At 33.8% G+C, this 25159-nt stretch overlaps 1 protein-coding gene across 1 annotated transcript; it reads right to left on the reverse strand.

The window, feature by feature from the left end:
* Positions 1-3233: 3233 nt before the first annotated feature.
* Positions 3234-18357, reverse strand: LOC132544233 (homocysteine-responsive endoplasmic reticulum-resident ubiquitin-like domain member 2 protein). Its single transcript, XM_060207806.1, has 8 exons — positions 17874-18357; positions 16974-17057; positions 15735-15809; positions 15000-15139; positions 13109-13264; positions 12066-12377; positions 11421-11535; positions 3234-9290 (listed from the first exon to the last, which is right to left on the reverse strand). The coding sequence occupies exons 1-8, from the start codon at positions 18012-18014 to the stop codon at positions 9114-9116; spliced, it is 1200 nt and encodes a 399-aa protein (XP_060063789.1). The 5' UTR covers positions 18015-18357; the 3' UTR covers positions 3234-9113.
* Positions 18358-25159: the final 6802 nt, after the last annotated feature.

The following is a 25159-nucleotide window of genomic DNA, read 5'->3' on the forward strand; positions in this document are numbered from 1 at the left end:
ACTTTAGAAATTGTGTTCAAAGGCAAGAGGGTCAATTTCTTAATTTTTTTGTTTGTTTTTGTTGTTTTTTTTTTTTTTTTTTTTTGTTTCTTTTTACTTTTAAGTGAAAATTTTACAGCATGGTTTGTTTCGTGTACTGTGTAGATGATAATTAAATGATATTTACTTTCTTAACACAAAAAGTAATGTGGAGATTGTAGTTATTTCATCCTTTGAAATTGTCAATCCACTTCCGGTTGCTTGCAGCCAGGGAAGCAAGTACCGATGATAGTGATAGCGCTTGCGTGGAACAGAAATACTACATGAAAGTATAGAGTAAATTCACATACGGATGCGCAAAACTTTTATCATGGCATCCCATCACATGTCCTGAGGATACAATCAAGTCAGCAAATTACGGTCTGTGATAATCTTTCGAAGAAACACAAACCACCCTGGGATCTTCATCTGCACCGTTTAGGCACCATTGCACGATTGATTTGGGCGACATTCTTGTGCATTCAGGGACCACTGCGGCTTCCGTGCTCGCAACTTTTTACTTTGTGTTGATGGTTGCCGTGTGGCCTTATAAGCACTTTGTATAGGTGGACCATTAAGATTAAACCGTGTGACTTTACACGAACTTTGTATTGACTGACGTTAAAACTACATGTGGCCTTAAGTAGACTTTGTATTTACGGACCGTTAAGGCTATGTGTGGCCTTGAATGAAGTTTGTATTGCCGGACCATTAAGGCTACGTGTGGCCTTAAATGAACTTTGTATTTGCGGACCGTTTAGGCTAAGTGTGACCTTACACGAACTTTGTATTGACTGACGTTAAAACTACATGTGGCCTTAAATAAACTTTGTATTGACGGACCGTTAAGGCTATGTGTGGCCTTAAATGAACTTTGTATTGACGGACCGTTAAGGCTACGTGTGGCCTTAAAAGAAGTTTGTATTTACGGACCGTTTAGGCTTCGTGTGGCCTTGAATGAACTGTTTGTATTGACGGAACGTTAAGGCTACGTGTGGCATTGAATGAACTGTTTGTATTGACGGAACGTTAAGGCTTCGTGTGGCCTTGAATGAACAATTTGTATTGACGGGCCGTTCAGACTACCTGTAGCTTTACATGAACATTTTACATTGACAGACCGTTTAGGTTGTAATTGATTGATGCCAACAAGGGAGTTCAACAACCTGCTTAAGGACATTTCCATGGGCGTAGGTACAGTGTATTACACTCCTCAATCTTTGTCTTTAAAATTGAATATTAAATCATACCGGACCGTATTGCTGGTAAGTCCTAACAACTCCGGTCTTGAAATCCAGTTTGCTTGTAACACATTGTTACGTTTTGCGTAAAATACCCAAAAAATTGGTCTTGGACACGTCCTCCTGTATTCTAAGCAATTATTTCCGTTGTCACCTATTTAACATTTATTTGTTCATCTTTCGGTAACGTACATGTCAAAAATTAAGCCAAATCTATACAAAATTTTAACCAAGTTGATATGAAAAGAATTTCTGAGGACTACTTTTACCAAAAATCTTCCGTATGTAATCTTCTTCTGCCTCAGCAAACACTAAGCATGTTATTATATTTCTTTCTTTGTTTACTCCAAGGCCCTGCTTTAAAAAGTTCCAAAATGTCTTCAAGTCAAAGTTCAAACAACGTTAAGTCTATATTTCCCTCCATCCTAGTTTATTACTAAGGAGCTTCATTCAAATCAGAAAGTAAAAATTCCAACACATTGTCCCTCAAAATTGCTTACCCAAGTTGCTGTTTCCACTCAGGTGTTGGTCGTGTTTTCCTAGAACACTCATGGCCCATTTTGTTTTATCTTCAGTATATTTTGAAGGACACCTTCCTGTTGTGAGGCTGCAGACCTGTATGACTTTTACTGTTCTACTAGGCCAATTTGCTGGTTAATTCTAATTGTTGCATTGCATGATCAGAATTATACGGAAATTTTTCATTTCTGAGAATTAAGTTCATCTTGGATTAATTTTCCTGTTCCTCCAATGATAAAACATTGCTTAGAAATGCTGCGCCATTAAAATTACTTGATTAAGAAAATGTAGATCGAGTTTGGAAAACTCGTGCTCACAAAAGGAAATCGTACACCCTAAAATAATGCTCTTCACCTAAGGTAACTCAGCCAAAGGTAACATCATGACAGTGGTACAAATGCACATGCATTGCCTGGCTTGTTGTTACCTTTAATTGTATTATATATCATGAGTAGCATTTATATAGTTTAATGCACATAGGTAGATATGCCCAACGTGTTTCGAAAGAAAAGCCAGAAGGGAGGCAAGTTAGAGATCGCCGGAAAACTGCAATAGATGTACATATTGTGAAGCCTTCGGCTTCTCTACATAACGTATTGGTATTGATAGCGTTTTAACACTATCATGTGGCCAACATCTGAAGTTACAATCAAGTGACCTTGACCCTCATTTCTGAAATTCGATACAAAACAAGTAGGAAAATTTAGATTATACTTTGTGGTATTTTCCCCCTTTATCATGTCAGTGATGTATTGATCTAGATATGTCCCTCTCTGGCAAATTTTGATTATTTTCTCTGAAGAATTTTTTTTTGTGTTGAACTGATAATCAACTTTGGTATGATATGACACATCAACCACGACCATTAGATTATGAAAGTCAACAGGTTCATCTTATCGCTCAGGAGACCAATGTTAGTGTACAATGTTTCTGCCCAAGAAGATTTTAATCTGAAGCACAGATTTATCTGTATTGTAATTATTCTTCCTGGAAAGACCTATTACCATCCCACGAATCTGAAGGCAAAATATGGCAGAACTCAGCTATGTTCACAGTTCCTCTGAACCAAACACTGAACACTTTTTTTTAATCATCTACACTGCTGTCTCACATTGCTCTACATCATACAGATAATTTAAATTGACTTTCATAGTTTTGACTTCTCTGACATTAAAAGTTGGCCAAGGTCATATACAAGGAGAAAGTAGTTTTCTATCTCAGGTGTATATCAGACTGTTGTTTACACTGTGGCTTAGACAGTTTTCTAGCTTTAGACAGTTTTCTAACTTAAGACAGTTTTCTAACTTCAGACAGTTTTCTAACTTTAGACAGTTTTCTAACTTTTAATTAATGAGCTGACATACAGAAACTGTCACACAAAATCACAAGCACTCTATGTCAAGTAAGCTGAAATAGAGAATTATTGAATTATGGGGAAAAACAATATGAAGACAGTTCTACTCTTTACCAATATAGATTTAATCAGTTTATATAGCGTCAACAAAGACACACTCAGTGTGTTTAGTACACATATGGATTTCTGCAAGTGGATTTACAAACATGATCTGGCAGATAAAACACAATGAACACACATCTGCTTTTTCATACACTGTATACTATTCTGGCAGATGATGATGGAAAAGGGAAGACAAGTTCTGGTAAAGGAGCTTACCTTGTTGACCTCCGAATTTTAAATCTTGTGAAGAATTTCTGTAATTTTTTTTATAATGATTCAATACACTTCTATAAGTCAATAAACCATTACAGGGATATAAATGTACAGTGAACAGTCTACAGAAGCTTGTATGTTTATACAGTGAACAGTCTACAGAAGCTTGTATGTTTATACAAACTGGTTTATTGCTACTTTCAATGTAACAATACAGGCATTCATTGGGATGGACCTTCAAATATTAATACAGACCTTTAAAGGCTTTGTCAAAGCTTGTAAGAAACAAGGTAAGTTCAGTAGGTCCATCCTTATTTCATAAGCAAACAACCCTGGTCCAACTGGAAATTTGATAAACGAAAACGACCCTGTTTATATCAAATACAATGAGGCTAATGTATGTGTTCAGATCAGACAGAGGTTACTACATTGTACGCAGCTAAATCTTCATTTTTGTACAGATCTATCTAATTAGCAAATAAGATAAATCTACCTATTTAACATTTACCCAAATTTATCTCACCCTCTTCAACCTTCATCTGCCAATTTTACATGTAAATATATTTTTTATTCATATATTGCATAAAACAGCAAGAAAGTATTCTGTATTTCCTACAATAACTTCCTGAATTTGTTGACTCTTTCAACAACAATTCCTAAATAATGAAAAATTTCAATAGTGCTAGCCAAAGAAATTTCTAAACGTACATATCTCTGTCTTAAGTCACAGTGAAGACAGTAAATAAATTCAACAATCTCTTAATAAGTGAAAGTTGAAACAAAAGATACCTTCATTTATCACCTCCTATTACCAGCATTGAACTGGAAATAAGCACAGCCATGAAATATTATGTCATTTCCCTGTAATAAGCCCACCTCTGGCATTGGATCAGAGGTTGTGATGACCCCTGGTGTCCTTTTATAAGCCCAACCCCGATAAATATGGTGATTATTTTGTAAACCTAAATCCTCAGGATGAAAAATAATCACTTAAAATGAGTTAAAATATGAAGCATCATGTGTAGTACAGCCCATCACCATTCTTTGGAAACAATAAACATAAAAACAACTTGCTAAGATTGTTCTGCGGGACACAACTGGATTTCAAATTAATAAAATATACATAAATGTCTTCAACAGAATTTTGTTTCTCAAATTTTTTCAGATTGTGAATGAAATAAGAATTTTTTATATTTCTTCCATCAACATACAAAATGTTAATCCAGATAACAGATTATTTCATTTAAAATGTGAAAATTTGATCAAGCAAATTAAGTCGTATGGACAGCATTTTTTTGGCAGAGGGACAACACCGTACAAATTAAAACGTAAAACAATAAAAACAAGGAATTACATTATCCACATCAATTCCCTCCCAATCCATGGTTTAAGAAATAGTGTTCACGTAAAGAATCATCCACTTATCACAATTAAGTAATTTCATAACAACAGACAGCTTTGGATGTTTCTAAGCCTCTGTATTAATGTATCAAACACATAAACTTAACTTTGATACAGCCAATGTAAAATAAGTCTAGATCAACCCCAGTAAACAGCTCCTATCATTGATCTTGTGTCATCTATTTTATAAGAGAAATTTTCCACATTTTACCTAAGATTGCACATGCACACAAAACAAATATCTTAAAAAGCACCTTCTAACATTTAAAGCAGGTTCATTTAATTAAAAAAACGAAAAAAAGAAAGAAAACTTAAGTATTCCATGCATGTTCACATACCAGTATATGATAAAGACTATTACTACTGTATTAGATCCATAAATTTCAGATGCCTTTTCAACAAAACCCATTACCTTTTTTTGTACGAGCTTGCTTTTTGTGAATTTTGTAATTGAAACATTGAGACAGTTTTAATAAGCATTTTTAAAGTATAGCCTAAATGTAAATCTCCACCAATTTGTTGAGGTGAGAAAATTCAGCAAAAAAATATTGGTTTACAGTTATACATGTGGGTTAGTGGATTAATGTGTGTAGGTTACCAATATTATCTGTAAAAATCTGCTTCAAACAATGTTTACAATAATATTGTGTCACAAGAATGTCTCTCTCTCCTTCTTTCTCTCTCTCATTTCATAACTTCAATAATATCCATCATACACAATAACAAAAATGTATATCACAAAAATTCAGATGTACATATATCCTTCACAAAATTCAGAAATGTCAGTGTGAAAAAATACGGCACTATCACAGAAAAAAATTGTTTCTTTATAAACTTATTTAGGTACTCATCATTCAGATACATTTCAGAAATTTACAAAATGTTTCCTTTCCTTTGACATGAAAGCAAGTTATTCACTTTGATTTTATTTCAAAAGTAGGGTAAACATTTTTTCCTGTGTACAGTATAGATCTCTCTAACATTTTTCTTTTATCCATCAGTAAGCCCATGTCAGATAAAAAGCCAACTCTCCATCATTTGGAGTGTAAGTATACTTTCAAACAAATACTATATCATAGTTCAACTTGGAGAGAGAGATTACATCTTATCCCTATCCTTTTTGGGTTTATTGTAGAAGAAATAAAATATCTCTTAAAGAGTGGTATCTACATGTCGTTTTTATATTTGATATGACGCCTGAAGCAATGTCCTTTATTGTTGGTAACAACAGCTGGCCTTTTAGTAAATCAAAGGTTTCAGTAGCCATCTAGCATTAAAATGTTTTCAACCCTTCCATATTTCTTTAAAGTTCTTTAAATTTCTCCAAATTTTCCCATCAAAACACCTTTACCATGTAGCTGGTAATATTTCATTCTGACCCACATTATTAGATTTGACTGTTTTCTTTATAAAAACATGCAAGTCTGCTTTCTAAATGTACTTTCAAAAGCAAAATAAGAACTTGTGCATTTTGTGTCAAATATGGTAGTTATTTATAAAACTGATATATAATAATTCTACAATAATCCAGGTGGTCTATGATCATTTTGTGCTTTTTCAGCAGTTCACAACACTAGGCATACTGAGAACTCTTTTTTTTACATAAATTTAAATCAAGATTTACATCGGTATATCTATATACCAGTATATCAAATGTCTCTGTAAACGAACTCACTCTCACGATAAAAAAAAAACCCCAGTTCTGAAGATTATGAGAGATACTTCTTAAGGCAAACATTGAACTACAAAATGAATGTGATTTTTTAATGAATCAAATATCAAGGTATCCAAGATGGACATTGATGTCAACCATTGTTTGATATATATATTCGTGAAAAGTTTCATTATTTCCCATTTTTCTTTTATTTCCTATTATTTGCTCTTAATTGTAAGTAATTTGAGATAATTATTTGAGAGTTATTTGAGAATAACGATCTTTACCTGTCAGAACAATGATAGTCATCATCAGCCATTTTGTTTTTCTGATCAGTCCCAAACTCAATGAGCAGAACTAAACCAAGGGGAACATACTTATGAAATTTAAGAAAGATCCAAAGTGAAAACAAACATTCATTATAAATATTCAAACTGGGCACGTGTCAGTTATTTTGCTTCTCTTAACAGCCCAAAAATCAAAAGAACACAACTGGGGACCAAAGGAAACCTTCATTTGAAATTTAAGAAAGATCCATTTAGTACTTCTAAAGAAACATTGATAATAATAATTGTTTAAGGATGGGCAATGGATGGACAAACAATGGACAGGAGGCGACTCGCACAGCCCATAATAAGCTCACAATCTTAAGATGACGGGCAGAAAATACCAATCTATAATATAGAAGCTCTTATAAATAATTTTTCTTTTTTCTATGTTTGTTTTAGTTTGATATGTTACTAAAATAATTTGAATTAATTTTTAGCTTGAGATACAGAAATTTGGAAAAAGATATGTTGGAATACTAAAACAGCATAATAAATTTCCAAAACATTGGGAAATATCTGAACTAATATACTGCTACATGTATATGCTACCTGAAATACCTGTTGCCATCTTGTAAATAATTTTTTAAGCTGCGATTTCTAATTAAAAAAAAAAACGAAAGAAAAATGTTTTTACATGTTCATCAAAATAACAAAGTTGAATTCTGAGCACAATAACGATAAAAAATAAGACAATGTTACTTAATGGAAGACAAAACAAAACAAACAAACAATAAGAGTACTTCCATACAACAACCAAAAAGATATTGTGAATATTCTTCAATGTGTTTTGGCATAATATTATAAACATACATAAAATCAAAATGACAATGTACATATTTGAAGCTTAGTGATGTGAACACCACCATTCCCACATGAATTTTTATCATCATATTTTGAAAAAATTTCTAAAAAATACTTGTAATAATGACCTTGACCTTGAACCACAAGTTTATCCAAAGTTCTGAATATTTACCAGTTAAAGTCAAAATCCCTAAAGAAATAGATTTGCTAGTGACGACATTGATTCAGAAAGGGACAGAATAGAAGAAACAAGGTAAATATTTCATGTAATGCCCTTTCTTGACCTCCCCATTGTAAACTTGTAGAAATATAACCAACTGGCCTCAATCAGAAGGAAATGATGAATGATTCTAATCATTAAAAGCATGTGTTTAATTACTACAGGTGCCAAAATCCAAGTCTGTGGTGTTACCGTCAGACCATCGGGTAGGAACTGTGGATGTGGCGATTAATATGACAATAAACCTGGTAAAAAGCCTTATAACATTCTTGATAGAAATACTAATGAAAGCTTTATAATCACTGTGTAATAAGCCTGCCCCCCTACATGGTGTCTTAGGTTATATACACATGATATTGGTTTATTGCAGAAAAGATACTGTAACGTTAAACCTAATGATTTGAAGCATGAATCTTGGGCATAATTAAACCCATACATATGCCTTTCTCACTTCACCAACATCAAACAATGAGAAATGACAGATTGGTGTAATAATTTTTTCCCAATTAAACAGTCATCAAAGCCAACCTTTGACCTTTTTGACAGTAAAACCTGCTTACTCAAAAAAAAGGAGTCAATAAGTCTCAACAGTCAACAAAATTTTTTTTACTAAGCATATTATACTGTTAATCACTTTGATTTTAGCAAATATTTTATTTCGCAAACTTTCGTGAGATTTGGATTCTTCAAGACTCTGATATTGGTTTATGAATCAACATGGATGCTATCCAGAGTTATTTGAGAGCAAATGACAAGGGATTTAAATTTGTGATTGACTCTCCCTGCATATAAACACGAAAATATATCCCAAATGTAAGTGATTCACAATATATGAAGTTACACTCACTAAGCCAAATTTTTCCATCCAACACGCTGAGAAAAAAAACCAATATTGTATTTTCTACGACTTTATGAAGAATATGAACAGATCTTTTTTTGAAAATATTTGCATAATAAAATATTCAAAGGGTGTTCAAAATCACCTTACAAATTGAATTTTACACCAACATTCTATCTTTCATGGATTTAACTATTTGAAATTTCGATACTTTGTCTATAAACACATACAGGTACCTGCACAGGGTTTAAACAACTTTGTGACCATTAGGAACATGGTGATATCAAATAAGCTATTAATTTTTGAGTTGTCGTTGAAAAATAACACTGCTTAAAAATTTATGTATACTATTCAACATGGTGCTAATTCACTTGTAACACCAAGGATGTGGTCTGTAATGAATCAATAAAAATAAAGTTGCTGTTAATTTGCGTTGACGGCTTGAGGTGGCTGTGGTATTAAGGACGTAAAAAATGTTGATATAAAGCACCAGATAATAGCTATGACACTTTCCCTTGGAGGCGGTTGTTCAGGAGAGGTTGGTCTCTCTTCTTCTGATGGATTCTCCCCTGCAGGTCTTTCATCTGTTTCTGGATTTACCTGTGAAAATATGTAGCATAACATAGTTAGACTTGACCTAAACTGTATCTGTTTCTTACACAATACCATAAAGGTTGTTTTTACTGATAGTTATTATTCTCACAGTTTAGCCAAAGGCCTTCAGAAAAATGGATGTAATTTATTCAAGAAAGTCATAAATGGACTATCTTTTCTCCATTAATTGAATGACTTTAAGGTACCTGTTATTGCAATTTTAGTTCAACATCGAAATAGGGTAATTAATAAATCCTCGAAAATTATAAAACATCTACAGAGGAAAAGAAAATGATTTGCACGACAAGTAAATCATCTATTTCTGGATTCAATACGAGATGTAATCTTTCTTGTTAGTTTTGAATTTTCTGATGTCGTTTCTTAAGTAATTGATAAATGTAACAAAGCACTTCAGTGTATTGTTTTTATACAAAATATGAAACCCAGGCGAACACATATTAGGAATTTGTTGCTTAATAAAACTTTGAGACTTTAGCGCCCATGTCAAAATTGCAAAAGAAACTGGGATTTTTATCTATAGTTATTTCCCTGTTTGGATTTTTTCTGTAAATGCATGAGTACATACAGATTAGATAACATGACATACCTACATATACTTCATCACTTTCTTAAGCAGGAATACTTCTCCTAAATACTTCTTCTAATACACACTAGCAAATCTCTTATTTAATAGTACTGATCTGTTTCCATTTCTGCAGTTGAAGTTACAATTTACACTGGTACATGTAAGCTATATTCATTTCTAAGACAATGGAATTGCAAAAAATGAAAATACAGAAATTGAAAACAGTACATTTGGAGTATTGTACATTGCAAATATCACGCTGTACATCTTCTGTCGCAATTCTCATCAAGTAAACTAATGGCTGTTTAGTATACATTTGTGTAATATAAAATCTCCTTAAACTTCGCCTATCAGAGCAAGAAACTTATAGAAAATAAAGCATTCTGAGATTTTGAATGTGCAGATTAACAGCTTTGTGGTTTATCCCCTTATAACAAGAGGCCCGCAGGACCTGTATCACTCATCGAGATATGGAAGTCAATAATACAAAACTTTACATTTCTTTTCCCCTGATAATCCTCACCCCCACAGATACAGCTTCGAATTCCCTAGGGATGGGGACAGAGATCAGTTGTTAATCTCTTGATGTCGAGATATTAAGCTATTAAGTTATGGGATGATAATCTCAATGGCTTCAAAGATATAATCTGTCCTGGGGTGGACCAAACCCCAGGATAATTAATCAGTTATGATTGTGTTTTTCTCCTGATGCACAGCAATGCTATAGTTATTCAGTGGAGATAAGAGCTTTTTCAAACAACCAATGATCCAAATGAATTGTTCATCATGCAAAGCATTGGTAAGGAAATTAACAAAATTTTGTTGGGGTTAGATTTTCCCTGTTGTGCCCCACCCATCTGGCCTATGGGGGCCGAAACCCACGTTATACAAAACTGATTTTCCTTCACCCTAGCATGCTTTAGACTAAATATGGACAATATCCTGCAATTCCTGAAGAACAAGATAGATTTTTAAGAAATTCATAGATTTTTTCTGTTGGGCCCTGCCACTCTGGCCCCAGGGGGCTGAGACTGAAGGTTTAAACAAAACTGATTTACAGTCACCCATGCATGCTTCAGACCAATTCTGGAAAATATCCTATAATTCCTGAAGAATGGGATAAATTTTAACTAATAGCTTTTCCCTATGAGCCCCACCCAACTGGCCCCAGGGGGCCGAGACCCACCGTTTATACAAAACTGAATTAATTTTACCAAAGCAGGCTTCAGACAAATTTTGGACAATATCCTGCAATTCCTAAAGAAAAAGATTTATTTTAAAGAAATTGATAGCTTTTCCGTATGGGCCCCACCCTACCCCTCAGACCCCCGGTTGGCCAGACCCACCATTTACACAAAATTGGTTTCCCTTTCCCCAAAGCATCCTTCAGACCAAATTTTATTTGTTTATGAATAGTTGCAATATATAGTAAAAGTTGTCAGACGACGCACAGACGATGCATGCGCTTTGGACCTGGTACGTTAAAAAGTCTCCTTAAACATTTGTCCAATCAGAACAAAGAAATCTGTTGACAACCCAGTATCTCTAACCTGTTGTTGTTCCTCCTCCTGATTTTCCGTTGGCTGTTGCTCCTGTTGTTGGGCATTCACTTCCTGCTGATTTTCAGGAACTCTCCTTGCAAGCTGGAACCAGCCAGTCTGATATCTATCAAGTTTATAAGAAAAACCATTTTCAAACTTTACACGTAAAACAGGACAAAGACAATCACTATTGGAAACCAAAGGCCTCTAAACCAGGACAAAATTTATTTAAATGTGACATCAGAATTTTAGAAAATTGTTTAAATATCAAATAAATCACTATTCAGAAAAAAAATATTTGTGTGTACTGAATATCCTCCAGGTTTTACCTATTTTAATGATGATTCTATGTTCTGTACTCTGTAAAACGTTGGACCAACATCAGACATCAGTCAAATATTCAATAGGACACAATCAAGTTGCTGACCTTTTGTAATATTTAAACTTATCAATCTTTTATCTATTTGATTAATTACAAAAATGATGCAAAAAAACATCCAAATATTATGATATATATATATATAGGATCAAAATCAAGAAGATCATTACTGAGCTGTTTGTGAGTATAACAACAAACACTGAGAACTACAAAAGTAACATACATCTCAACAGCTTCTCAACACACAAATATTTAAAACAAAAAATTCCACTTACAAATAAATGAGGAAAAAGAAAGCAAAGACAATCAGGAAACGTGTAAAGTTGGAGTAGAAGTAGACAATGCTTATGAGTACAGCAAAGCGAGCCAAGGTGTGCACATAGTCAAGCCAATCCCTTTGTCCGAAATCCTCGTCATCATCATCGGCAGCCATCATCCCACCTTGGGCATTCATCACCAAATTATTTCCATTACCATCGCCACCATTAGCTGGAGCCTGGTTGTTAAGATCATTCTGATTGGGTGTTGTGTCCTCCAATGGTGTTGTAGGTGTGTTAGGAGGGGTAGGGTATAAACCTGTCTGGTAGCTGTATGAAATTGATATCAATTAGACTACAGGTCAAATCACCTAAGAAGCTGTTTTAACAATATCTCTGATTAACTGCATTCTATATTGTACTTCAGCACTGTGGTGATATAACAATTATGGTGGTTACAGATGACCAAGCTTTGTAAAACTTAGTGGTTTATAATGATCATAAGTGCCATAACAAGAGAATTTTTCATGTTTACATCCCTTATCTATGTTATTGCCTATGTTTTAATCTAAGATAAACAACTCATTACTGAAAAGTATAATTTGTCAAGTGGAGCAGCCATTTTCAATGAGACTTGTAGATTTTCTATACCCGTATTAATGACTTTTGTTATGGACACATCCTGGATGACATATATTACAAATGTCACACTTAAAACACTTCATACTAGTTGGTAAACCTTGTGTCATTCCAATGCAAAATACCCTGTATAAAAGACTTATGTAGGCTTTTCTCAAGGCAGAGTAAATACTATATCATGTACAAAAATGTATGTTGAAAGTTAAAGCATTTATGCATTTCATATCTAATTTAAGATATTTCAAAGTGGTTGAATAATTGGGAAACATAAATAATTTCATTTGTTTGACCAAATTTGTCAAAATAAAAACAATATCAATATCATTTTACACACTTTCCTGTGAACAACTTTGAGGCAAGAGGACACATGTTCTCATAAATCTATAAAAGGAAATAATTAGACATTGATAAATGTATCTTACTATTGCATGTACTGCGCTGTTGCCATTTGGTAGTAGTAATTGTGCATCATCATCATCATCTGCTCCTGTGTATAAAAGGCTTCTGCACCAGGAGGCATCATCATCTGGGCCATCTGTTGCATCTGGGGCATCTGTAAGTTTGCCTGAGGTATCCCACTGCAATAGAAATGAAAGTCAATGGAATTAATGTTAAGCTGACATCATCAAAGAGGTTTACTTAATTACATAATCATAAAACAAGCTATTGTCCCTGCAATACTCTAAAGTAATTGCTTTTTGTAAGGGTTTTATTTTAACCATTTTTTTTAAAAAGCATTTTATTTACTAAGATACATATACAACATAGCAAAACTTGTCCTCTCACAGGAGGGCTCTCACTCTCCACATACATCAATCACACTGTCACAGGAGGGCTCTCACTCTCCACATACATCATTCACAGTGTCACAGGAAGGCTCTCATTCTCCACACACATCAATCACACTGTCACAGGAGGGCTTTCATTCTCCACACACATCATTCACACTGTCACAGGAGGGCTCTCATTTTCCACACACATCATTCATACTGTCACAGGAGGACTCTCATTCTCCACATACATCAATCACACTGTCACAGGAGGGCTCTCATTCTCCACACATATCATTCACACTGTCACAGGAGGGCTCTCATTCTCCACACACATCATTCACAATGTCACAGGAGGGCTCTCATTCTCCACACACATCATTCACACTGTCTCAGGAGGGCTCTCATTCTCCACATACATCATTCACACTGTCAAAGGAGGGCACTCATTCTCCACAAACATCATTCACACTGGCACAGGAGGGCTCTCATTCTCCACACACATCATTCACACTGGCACAGGAGGGCTCTCATTCTCAACACATGTCAATCACACTGTCACCGGAGGGCTCTCATTCTCCACACTAATCATTCACACTGTCACAGGAGGGCTCTCATTCTCCACATACATCATTCACACTGTCACAGGAGGGCTCTCATTCTCCACACTAATCATTCACACTGTCACAGGAGGGCTCTCATTCTCCACATACATCATTCACAGTGTCACAGGAGGGCTCTCATTTTCCACATACATCATTCACTGTCACATGAGGGCTCTCATTCTCCACACATGCCATTCACACTGTCACAGGAGGGCTCACATTCTCCACACACATCCTTCACACTGTCACAGGAGGGCGCTCATTCTCCACATACTTCATTCATACTGTCACACGAGGGTGCTCATTCTTCACACACATCATTCACACTGTTCATACTTTCAAGCTACATGCACATACACATTGAACATACACATCATTCTTTAGATATACAAACATTTTAATGACCAAGAATCATGTACATGTACATTTACAACATGTACTCACCCTCCTATCACATGTACACAAACATTATTCAACCTGGCAATCATCAATCTATCATGTTAAAATAATTCATTGTTTAATTACAGATAGTTCCTGAATAGGAAGACTAACTCTCCACACACCTTATCAATTGCCAACCAAAGAGAAATTTGTTTTGAAAAAACCAAGAAACTACAGTCCAATAAAGATATTTGATTTTACTGCATTTACTGTCTATAAATCATAGTCATTTTTCCCAATGCATTTACATATATTATGGTCACATTGTTGCTGGTAGTCAGAAATATAGTTTTAGTTACAGGGTTTAACTATACTGATGTTTGAAATGTCTGATTTGATGAAACTGTTGATGACATTTGCCAATATGAAATTAAGTGCTAAATAACCAGAGCTATCACATTTAATGTGAAGAAAGACTTTTTTGTTTGTTTTACTTTGTGTTCTATTACATGACCAATGAAATCTTATTGAAAGACCAAATGGATGGAGTTACCTACCCTTGAGACACTCCAGGAGTTGTATCTGTGCTGCCGTGATTCCTGTGACGCAGACCTTCTGAACTAGATGCTGTTGTGTTCATCACATTTGGAGGGGTATTTAAATTATAACTGGGATCTGGCATGCGGTATGTTGTAGGCTGTGTAAACATATTAGAGTAATAATAATAGGGCAAAAAAGAGGACAAAAACATGCAGAAATGTGAGTCTAATAGTACTACAAATGAACATAAAAAGGTGATCAATTAAGCAAAACAGAAAACATTTAACATGGATCACCTTATATTATCTACTGATTGCCATCAAGTTAATCTCCACTATCAAAAAGTAACAAAGGGCAATAACTGTGTTGTGAAAGGACATAATATGTGACCAGATTCAAACTTATGACACTCACATGTATCATAGCAAACAAACATTAATAATTACAATAATATCTCAATGAAATGATCTCCTTTACCTCAACTGTAGAGATATCCCTATAAAGCAGTGAACAATGGGCTATAACTCTTACAGAAGATATAGTCTCTCTTTTTGAATCACATATCAAATTTGTCAACCAAAATGTTCAGCAAGTATATTTAATTCTCTTATGTAATAATCAGTCATAATCAACAGTTTTGATTTATAGAGTGCTCTGTGAAAGCATGAATTTTGTAAATTTTTTCTTTCTATCAAGAATATTCCAAATCAATATTGCAACTGAAAGTCATTGATCTTATATAACAAACTTACCTTGTTTTCTAGTGTAGGGTTGAAATCCATCCCTGTAGAACACACTAGATGGACTGTATGTTGGGATGGACATCCCTAAAAACAATAAACATGACAAAGGTTGAACAGGGAGAAGTGTACATTATGTATTTTTGAAGTTGAAACTTGCACATTGTCAGTCTCCATATATTTGATATTCTTCAGAAAATTCTAAAATTTAATAATGTACTAGATAAACAATATACCAGTTCATAAGGTGCACAAAATGACACATTCTTTCATAACCATTTAATTCTAAGCTTGTGACGATAAACTTTGTTTGTTTCCTGGGTTTATTGACCCATGTACAGCCAGAGTAATTTCAAGGTGGAGTTTCCTTGTAGTAGTTGGTGGCTATCTCACTGAACAACATACGGGAGGCCTGTCACATGCTATCCAGAACAATGAAAATATCTTGCCTAGGGACACAACCAAGGTAGCACAAACCACTAGAGGTGACTATAGGGATCTTCAATCCACACACCTCACTTGAGGCAATGTTACCAGCACTCTAATAAACAGCTATTGCTTCTGACTTAAGCATTTACAGTAATCTATTTAAAAAAGCACTAGTTATCAAAAACAAATATATCATACACATACTTCAAGAATTAATTACAAGCAGGTATAAATATTAGCATTGGAAATTGGTTGAGATTTTAACTTTGAAAATGGGATATAATCAATTGGTGCCAACAAATTGATTTTCAATTATAATCAGCCTACCACTATATTATCCTTAAAAAATGTTAAGGTTATTACATGTTTTTTTCTTCTTTTTTTCCATATTAGCCTGAATGCTCGAGTTGTACGAGCACACTGCTTGTGCTTTGTATGTCCCACTGATGAGTTCTGAGTATACTATAGCATGAGCACTTCACACTTTAACTTCCGAAGGATGACACACTCAATAAAATACCGGTAACTTTTTTGACTTTTGACATAAAACTAGGCAAAATAAACAATAAATAAAATTTAAATAATGTTTATTTGATATCATTATTATTATTAATTTTATTCAGTATTTATGAATGACATAGAACTATCGTTTTCTCTTAGTGAACATGAAAGTTAAACTTGTACATCTGGTTTTGAAAACTACCATCAACGTTGATATCTACAAACCAATTGTCTGGAATCAGTTGCCTTTTTATGTTAAACATTGATAATCAATCATTGGAACAACACTAATAAACATAATACAAGTATTGAAATTACTACCTGTGACTGTCTCAATACATCCTTCAATGTTGCATCATCTGGTAATAGCTTTCCTGAATAGATCAATTTCTGTTGTGTTTCTTTCTGTTAAAAAAAGAGAATTTTTTCAATATGTGTGTTAAACTCTAAATCATGCATACACTTCAAATGTTCAACTCAATGTTTTATTTAAACACAACATCACGTGAAATACAAACCAAATCAACAATGAGAAATATTAATCTTAAAATGATTGTGCTGTACATGTATTATCAAAATTCAATTGAATCAAATAAAAAGGATACTGCTTGTTTGAGTTTTCTCCAGGCAAGCTCCTACACTTATTGTCATGAACACCAGACATTCCATGTTTTGACAGAGGTCTAGTTATGATCAGTTAATCGATCTCTATCCATTAAAATGTCTTAAACAGCTGGTGTAAGAGCTAGTATTTTGAATCAATCATTCAGTCATGCGTTACCATAGACAAATATTAATTTCAAAGTAGACATACATCTTCTGATATATGGCATTCCTTTTGCTTAAACTTGGCTGGGAGACCACCCAAAATCTTTATTTCACGATTCAAATTTATAAATGAAGAGTATATGAAACTATAATTGTTTAATTCAAGAAATGTGCTTATTGAATGGATGTCCATTAATTTCAGAACGATACATGATGTAAAAGAACAGGGAAATTACACTTTCTTGTTGAGTACCACAACCAGGAATTGAACCCTGCTCTCTGGCGTGATAATCGACCGGCTCTCCCAAATGAAACATGCCCCGTCAGCTGTGTGACAGAGACTGTATTCAATATTATACAACTCACACTGTCCCACATATTTTGTAACAATTTTTCAGTGACAACTGTGTGAAGCAGACTCGATACACACAACACCCTTAATACAAAACTTACTGGTTTACTGGGATATACGTTTTCAAGATGTTTCTTCAGCTTCCTAACCGTCCATCCTAACATACACTCGACAGTCTGGTCTTCAAGTCTCTGGTTCGGAGCTTTGATAACTAGTGTGATAGGACTATCCCCCAAGTCCATTTTTATACCAAGGATATTACAGACCCTATTTTGACAGATTGATCTTTAAGTGCAAAGAAAGATGAACACTTGCTATAGAAGTAGAATCTAAATAAATTATCATCAACAAGTTGACCAAATCACGAACGATAAGGTCAACCAAAACAAAAAGTAACTTGTTATTCAAGTGAAACTCGATAATATGCCTGTGTTGAAATCTTCCTTAACAGGGTATTATCACAACGAAGAATCCTTCAAGTTAGTAAGTCGGTCTTGAACATGTACACTGTATTCATATATCGACGTCAATGGCCTGTTGTGCTCTTCAATTCTCCGAAATTTGTTACAGAATCCCTAGAATGACACCCATACCAAAACACTCAATGATGACGTCACGATTTCGACACGGAACGGAGAGTTGTCGTAATCTGATTGGTTTAATAGTGATGCGTAAATTACGTTTCTTTGCATAATACTTCAAAATTTATAACAAGTCGTATTTAAAGACAAGTGATTTAATCCACACATATTGTATTAAGACAGCTCTATAATAATTTCTCAAGTCTGACTTTATAATTGTACGACATTGCAGGGGAGAAAACTCGCATAGTTTCAGAAGACACCATGCAAACTAGGAGTGATGTGTAGGATTAACTGGTTCCTATGTCAGTGGTTAGTAGCTCACGTTTGAAGACATGTTGATGCGCACTGGCCCTCTTGGCGTGCATAAGTAATGCTAAATTCAAAGGCATTCACTTACCAACGGGACAATGCATTTGGTGAGGTATTTAATGGGTACAGTGACGTTCGCAGTACCAGCAACTGTCACGTTCTTGAACACAATCGCCTATGTTGCAGAGGTTCGGGGAAATTCAATGCAACCTTGCTTGAACCCATATCTTTCGAAGTGTTCAGATTACGTTTGCCTAAATAAGTGGAAAGTTAGGAGCTACCGATTTAAAAGGGGAGAAATTGTGTCCCTACTTTCGCCAACTGACCCTAGTGTCAAATTGATCAAAAGGGTCGTGGCTTTGGAAGGCGACAGTGTGTGGACCCGTGACGGGAAAAAAAAGGTTAAAGTACCCCGAGGCCAGATCTGGGTGGAAGGTGACTACAAAACTAGTATGGACAGTAACAGTTTCGGACCTGTTCCAGTAGCACTGGTCAATGGCCGTGCAACACGCATAGTGTGGCCACCTAGTCGGTGGCAAAAGTTGCCTGTATCTCCACTTTCACACGACAGAGTTTGTTCATATTACAGTCAATACTGAAAGTTGATTTCTTTACTGTCTACAAGCTAGGACCCTGACACCAATGACTTTATACACACATGCAGATTTTTCATTCAGTCTGACACGTGTGTACTCGGAAAATATAACCAGGGTGGCTTTTACACTGGGTATTGCCAGTGACGTTGACTTGTCCACTTTATGTATGTCTTAATGAAAGACAGAGACTTGGATCTTTATTCTGAAACTTATATGTTAAGGAATTGTCCATTGTTTTTTGACTGCGTTGAAAAGTATACTGTACATGTTCTTGATGTTAACATATCCTTCTGTGTATATTAAAAACAACTACAAAAATATAAAAGATTCCTTTAGTGTTGTTACCTTTGTACACCGTTAGTTAAAGCTGTGTTGAATTTTGATTCTCCAATATTAAATTACATTTCTAGGTAACAATATTTGTCATTGCTCTAGTGTCATTTTTTAAAAATATGTTGACATATCTGCATCTAGTAGTTAATACTTGGAAAAGACTTATTTTTTTTCCAGCATGATTTTATTGGAAAATATTCTATTTCCGGTGAGATATCAAGTTAGATGTGACTGTTCAATGCTCATCAATATGTTCGGTGATCACCATGCCTGAATTTCAATCTTGCTCAGAAACATTCTATTTGTTAGATACTCAATAATGTGCCTGTTTGTTTTGTTGTTAAATACCTTGTTCCTAATTGATAGGGTGTTGGTTCTTACTTGGAATGACAAGATTTTCCTAGCAAGTGTTAATCTTTGATGGCACAAAAGATGCATGTGTTTGCACTTGTTTTTGGTCCCTAGTTATGAGAATTATTATACCGGACATAGATTAGTTAGTGATTTACACACTTTACATGTGTAATTCTAATCATGTTAGAAACCACATGTCTACTGTATTACAGAGACTGTAATAGCATAGCTTCGTTGAACTATTGTTCTTTCATTTTAAGTGATTGGTAGTTGTCGACATGCTAACAAATATCTAAATAAAATACCAACATATCCAGATGAATTATATTATTTTTGTTCAAAATATTATATTTCTGTTTAGAACAAATTGGCTAATAAAAGAGCAAAAAATACTGACGTTCAGGGACTTTGCACAAATGCCTGACCCACGATCCATACATGTATATATCAACAAACATTTACATATAGGGTGTTTTTTGGTTAGAAGCAAGCAGTAGGCACCTAGGCCTTGTTTTGCGAATACATGGTCTATACCTCGTTTCTTTTATAATGCTATGAAGTTGTAGAATGATTAATAATATTTGTAAAGCTATATATGGTATGCATGTCTAAAGGATGTTACCGGGAATGAGTAGAAGTGAATGGTAGTAAGAAAATACATTCATCATTTCATCAAGCTATTGTTTTTTGTTTCAGGTGTCACAATTAAGGTGTGTCACTTTCAATAAAAGACAATGATTTTGTTGGAGATTAACAGTTGTCAAAACGTTAACAAAGTTATTGCTGTAACATACAATGTAGATAAGTGTAAACCATTTTATTATTATAGGCAACCAAAATTATTTTTTCACATAGGTGCAATTGATTGGAAGGAAAGTTGCGAAATATTCTGCACTTTTATAAATCTACACAGAATGCCTGAAGTTAAAATTTCTCAATGAGAAAATAACTGAAGGTTTTTTTGGTAATTGTAGGGACAATAAATTTGAAAAACGATGGAAAAAAATGCCCCTAATACCTTCAGAGCTGATGGCATGTTTCCATAACATTCCAAGCGTCGCTGATTAAATTGTGGATACAGTTTAACATTTTTTTCGAGGTGAGGAAAGGGTGCATTCATTTAGTCTACACAGTAAGTCTTGTTATAGTTGAACAGTACATTAGTTTATATAAATAGTTAACTTTTATTTCAAGTTTGACTTGACTGTTGCAGTGAAATAGCAGTCATTTAAGGCACAACACTCACCACCAAACCTGAGGAAAGTTATACTTGTATAAGTTGGTTTGAACATGCCTTCAGCTTAGTCTTTTGAATGAACAATGTTTAGAATTTGTTTGGAATGGATTTCAGCTTAGTCTTTGGAATTAGCAATGTTTAGAATTTGTTTGGAATGGACTTTCAGCTTAGTCTTTTGAATGAACAATGTTTAGAATTTGTTTGGAATGGATTTCAGCTTAGTCTTTGGAATTAGCAATGTTTAGAATTTGTTTGGAATGGATTTCAGCATAGCATTTTGAATAAACAATGTTAACAGTTTGTTTGGAATGGACTTTCAGCTTAGCATTTTGATTAAACAATGTTAAGAGTTTGTTTGGAATGGACTTTCAGCTTAGTCTTTGGAATGAATTTACGGTATGTAAAAGGAAATTATCCATTTCACTTTATTCCTTTCGGGAAAATTTACAGTTTGTAGCTGCAAAACATATATAGTTTTACTCTTTTAGTTAACTTTTCATTCAAAGATGATATTCTGGTAACACCTGTCAAACATTGCCGAATTTTTGATACTGCTCAAATTTTATTGGCATGATAGTTTAGAAGTGATTTCACTTCATAAGACACCTCATTCACAAATTCATCTGTTTCTCTGTTCATAATCATGCAATTTTTTTCTTAATATTGGATATATACACTTTCACATGTTCAACATTCAATAACAAACTATACTCTGTGTCCATTTAAATTTTCTTAATCAATAGCAGTATAATTGATATATTCTTAGTCCAGAGGGTTATATTAAATATTCTAAACCTTTTTCTGGCCATAGACTCGTGCTGATCTCGCAAATGAAAGAAGTATATTTCATTACTTCATTATACTAAACAAAAACTACCAATGTGTGTTTTTTTGTTTTTCTTTTTTTTTTCTTCTTCTTTTTTTTAATTCAATCCTTTATTACTCTGAGCTTTAGGGCTCATCAATTCAAAACAACAACATATCCAGGAGTGAACAACAATGAAATACAACCTTTCTCACTCACCATATACATACCATCATTTTAGGAAGGAATTTAACATATAACCTAGGTACAATTATAGTGTTTCTTTTCTGGTTAGGCATTTTGACAAAATTTGATAATTCTTATCTATTTACAGATCTCATACATGCAAGTTGGATCAATGTTAACATTACTGGACCCATTACAATACTGTTTCTTATTGAAAGTCCTTAAATTTGCATATCGTTTAAGAATGAAATAAATTTTCAATGCACCCTGGTTACAAAAAGTAAAAATTTTATATTTCCTTTTAATATTATTATACCCCCTAATTTCAATGTTCAATTTGTGTGATGAAATTCTGATATTTGATATTTCCTTCAAATTCGAATTTCATACAGAGTTTGTAGATAATACTGAAAGCAAATGTCCTCATCGATACATTTTTATATTTGGAAGATAAATTTATCACTCCACTCTTGTTTAAAGAACAGTCTAGTTTTGGTAATGTTGATAATATATTTAGATGTGAAATATCTTCTTATTGCCTAATGTACCCTTTACCCAATCTAAAAAGTTCATTTTTCTTGTCATATCGCCATTTCTTTGCATTTTCTAACTGATCTTGGTAACAGGTTTGTAAAATACAGTTGTCAGAGTGGGTTTTTTTTCTTTTTTTTCCCAAAACTTAAAATACATATTTTTCTAACAATTTCCGAAGGAACGCTTCCTAGTTCTACCTAACTGTATGACACTGTTTACTTCATTAGTCGGTTCTTCTCTCTCTAAATATAATTTTACATTAAAACGTGATGCTTTGTTTTTGCACTTTTTGAGATGGAGTTATCTACCCTAGAGTCATGGAGTTATCTACCCTAGAGTCAACTCTCTACATTTTCAATATTCAGTTGCCGTCATTACACAAAGTTTATATAAGTTTTGAACATTACAAAGGTCTTCCTCATCCATTTCATATGTTCCCCATTATTGTTTGTGTCCGAACTCTGTTGATGTTAGTTTAAACAATATTTTATTCCATAATTAGCATTTAGTTACAGACAGGTACATTTAATCTTATGGGATAGGAAAGCAAGCTTAAATCTTATATTAATTCCTTTCCCATGTACATACAAAGACAAATATAAATCGGAACTGGAACACCTAATATCGACATTGGATGAAAAAGTAATATTTACACATAACAATAATATCTATAAACTTAAACACATGTGGTGGATAGAATTACAAAATGTAATTTCTAACTTAAGTAGTGGTGCCTTAATTCATTGGTATGTAAAAAAGGTTACCTTACAAAGCTGCTTTCAGATCTATGAAACAATACATGATGTGCAGTGCTGAGCTTGATACAATTTTGCACGGTCAAGAATATTTGTTCATTTTTCTGTAAGTGTCGTTTCCCCATAATAGAGTTTTTTTCAGTTAGAGTAATATCTAGCTGAAGTAAAGTATTTTGTCGAATTATGTTATAATTAGCACAAGACATTAAAAAATGGTGGGTACTTTCTACAAACCCACATGAACAAAATGGACTTTCTTCCAGATTTCTCTTAAGTATAAATGTTGTTTGAGATTACTACATTTGAGCCTCAATCGTGTATGCAAATTTTGAAGGTTTCTACTGCCAATATTAAAATAGTGAGGAATAATTACATTATCTTTTTGTAAAAATCTTTTAATTATCCTAATTATGAGTTTCTGATGCCTTGGTATTAGATTGGTAAAATGGAGTTTTCTTATGATACATTTTATGAAACTGAAAAAGTTTATGATTTTCTCGTCTTTTAGAAAGTTTTCCCCAACCCACGTCTTTGTACAATTAATTAATACTTGACAATTTAGTAGCACCTGTAAATATTCTTCCAGCTTCTATTTGGATGTTTTCTAAATTTTGACATAAATAATTTGGTAAATTATCCCAAACTACGTCAGAATATTCCAAAATAGGTCTGATAAAAGCAAACTATATTGTTTGGAGAGAATTCCCATCTAATATGTTTATTAAATTTCTTAAAACCGCTAGTCTTGGAGACACTTTCTTCAATATGTAATCAATATGGTTTTTCAATGTACCATCATCAGACATTAATACCCCTGAATGCTTATGAGATTTTACATTAGATACATTGACACTGTCCATAGTGATAGGATAATAAATTCCTGGCATAGTTTTTCGGCTACTTAATAAAGATTCTGTCTTGTCTGGATTAAATTTTACTAACCACTTATTTGCCCATACATGTATTTTTGGAAGATCATTATTGATGGTATTAATAGCAATCTTGGGATTTTCAACTATGCTATATAAGGCTGTGTCATCAGCAAATAACTTTACAATTAATATAACTAACTATATCGTTAATAAATACTATATATCTATTGATTTTGGTGTGTACTGTGTCTGCATTACTGTGTTTAATTTGCCGCGTCATCAATCCAGATAATGCCATATTTTATCTATGTTTTAGATAAAACCAGTCATGGCAAATAGCATGAAACTTCTTACAATAAAGTCATCTCTTTAGTTAATATAATATTGTATTCTAAGGCAACAACAAGTAAATGGATAACTGGAGCTTCCAGCTTGTTTTCAATGGCTGAAATTTCCTCAATGCCCGGAAATGATATTATACCTTGAGTAATTTTCAACAAGAAAAATCAGCTCAGAAATCTTTGAAAACATTTAAGCCAAATACTTATAAAGCGGAGTATAACAGTGTTGTAAATTATGGATAACTCGAAGATCAATGAAAACTGAGAGATGAATTATAGAATTTACACCTGATAACCGTCGGGTTTAACATCAGTGCGTTAATAGCCTGACCTGGATGTCATCTCGTGTAAACCTTTTATTGATCAAAGTCAATATTTTATGTCGGGAGGCATACACGGAACAATCCACTTTAAGTGTTCAACAGAAGAACGTATCAGAGAATTGTTTTCACACTAGTTAAAAGCAATTGTTAAAGATGAA

Source organism: Ylistrum balloti, unplaced genomic scaffold (assembly GCF_031769215.1).
Source record: "Ylistrum balloti isolate Yb309-2 unplaced genomic scaffold, AGI_CSIRO_Ybal_v1 Utg369784, whole genome shotgun sequence".
NCBI lineage: Eukaryota > Metazoa > Mollusca > Bivalvia > Pectinida > Pectinidae > Ylistrum > Ylistrum balloti.

Bases quoted from the DNA above. Each gene is read 5' to 3' on its own strand.
- LOC132544233 (XM_060207806.1), bottom strand. From the start codon at position 18,014: ATGGACTTGGGGGATAGTCCTATCACACTAGTTATCAAAGCTCCGAAC. The intron at 12,378-13,108 runs GTAAGATACATT...AATTTCATACAG, and splicing joins ACAGCGCAGTACATGCAATA to CTACCAGACAGGTTTATACC. The intron at 11,536-12,065 runs GTAAGTGGAATT...TAAACTTGATAG, and splicing joins TTCTTTTTCCTCATTTATTT to ATATCAGACTGGCTGGTTCC.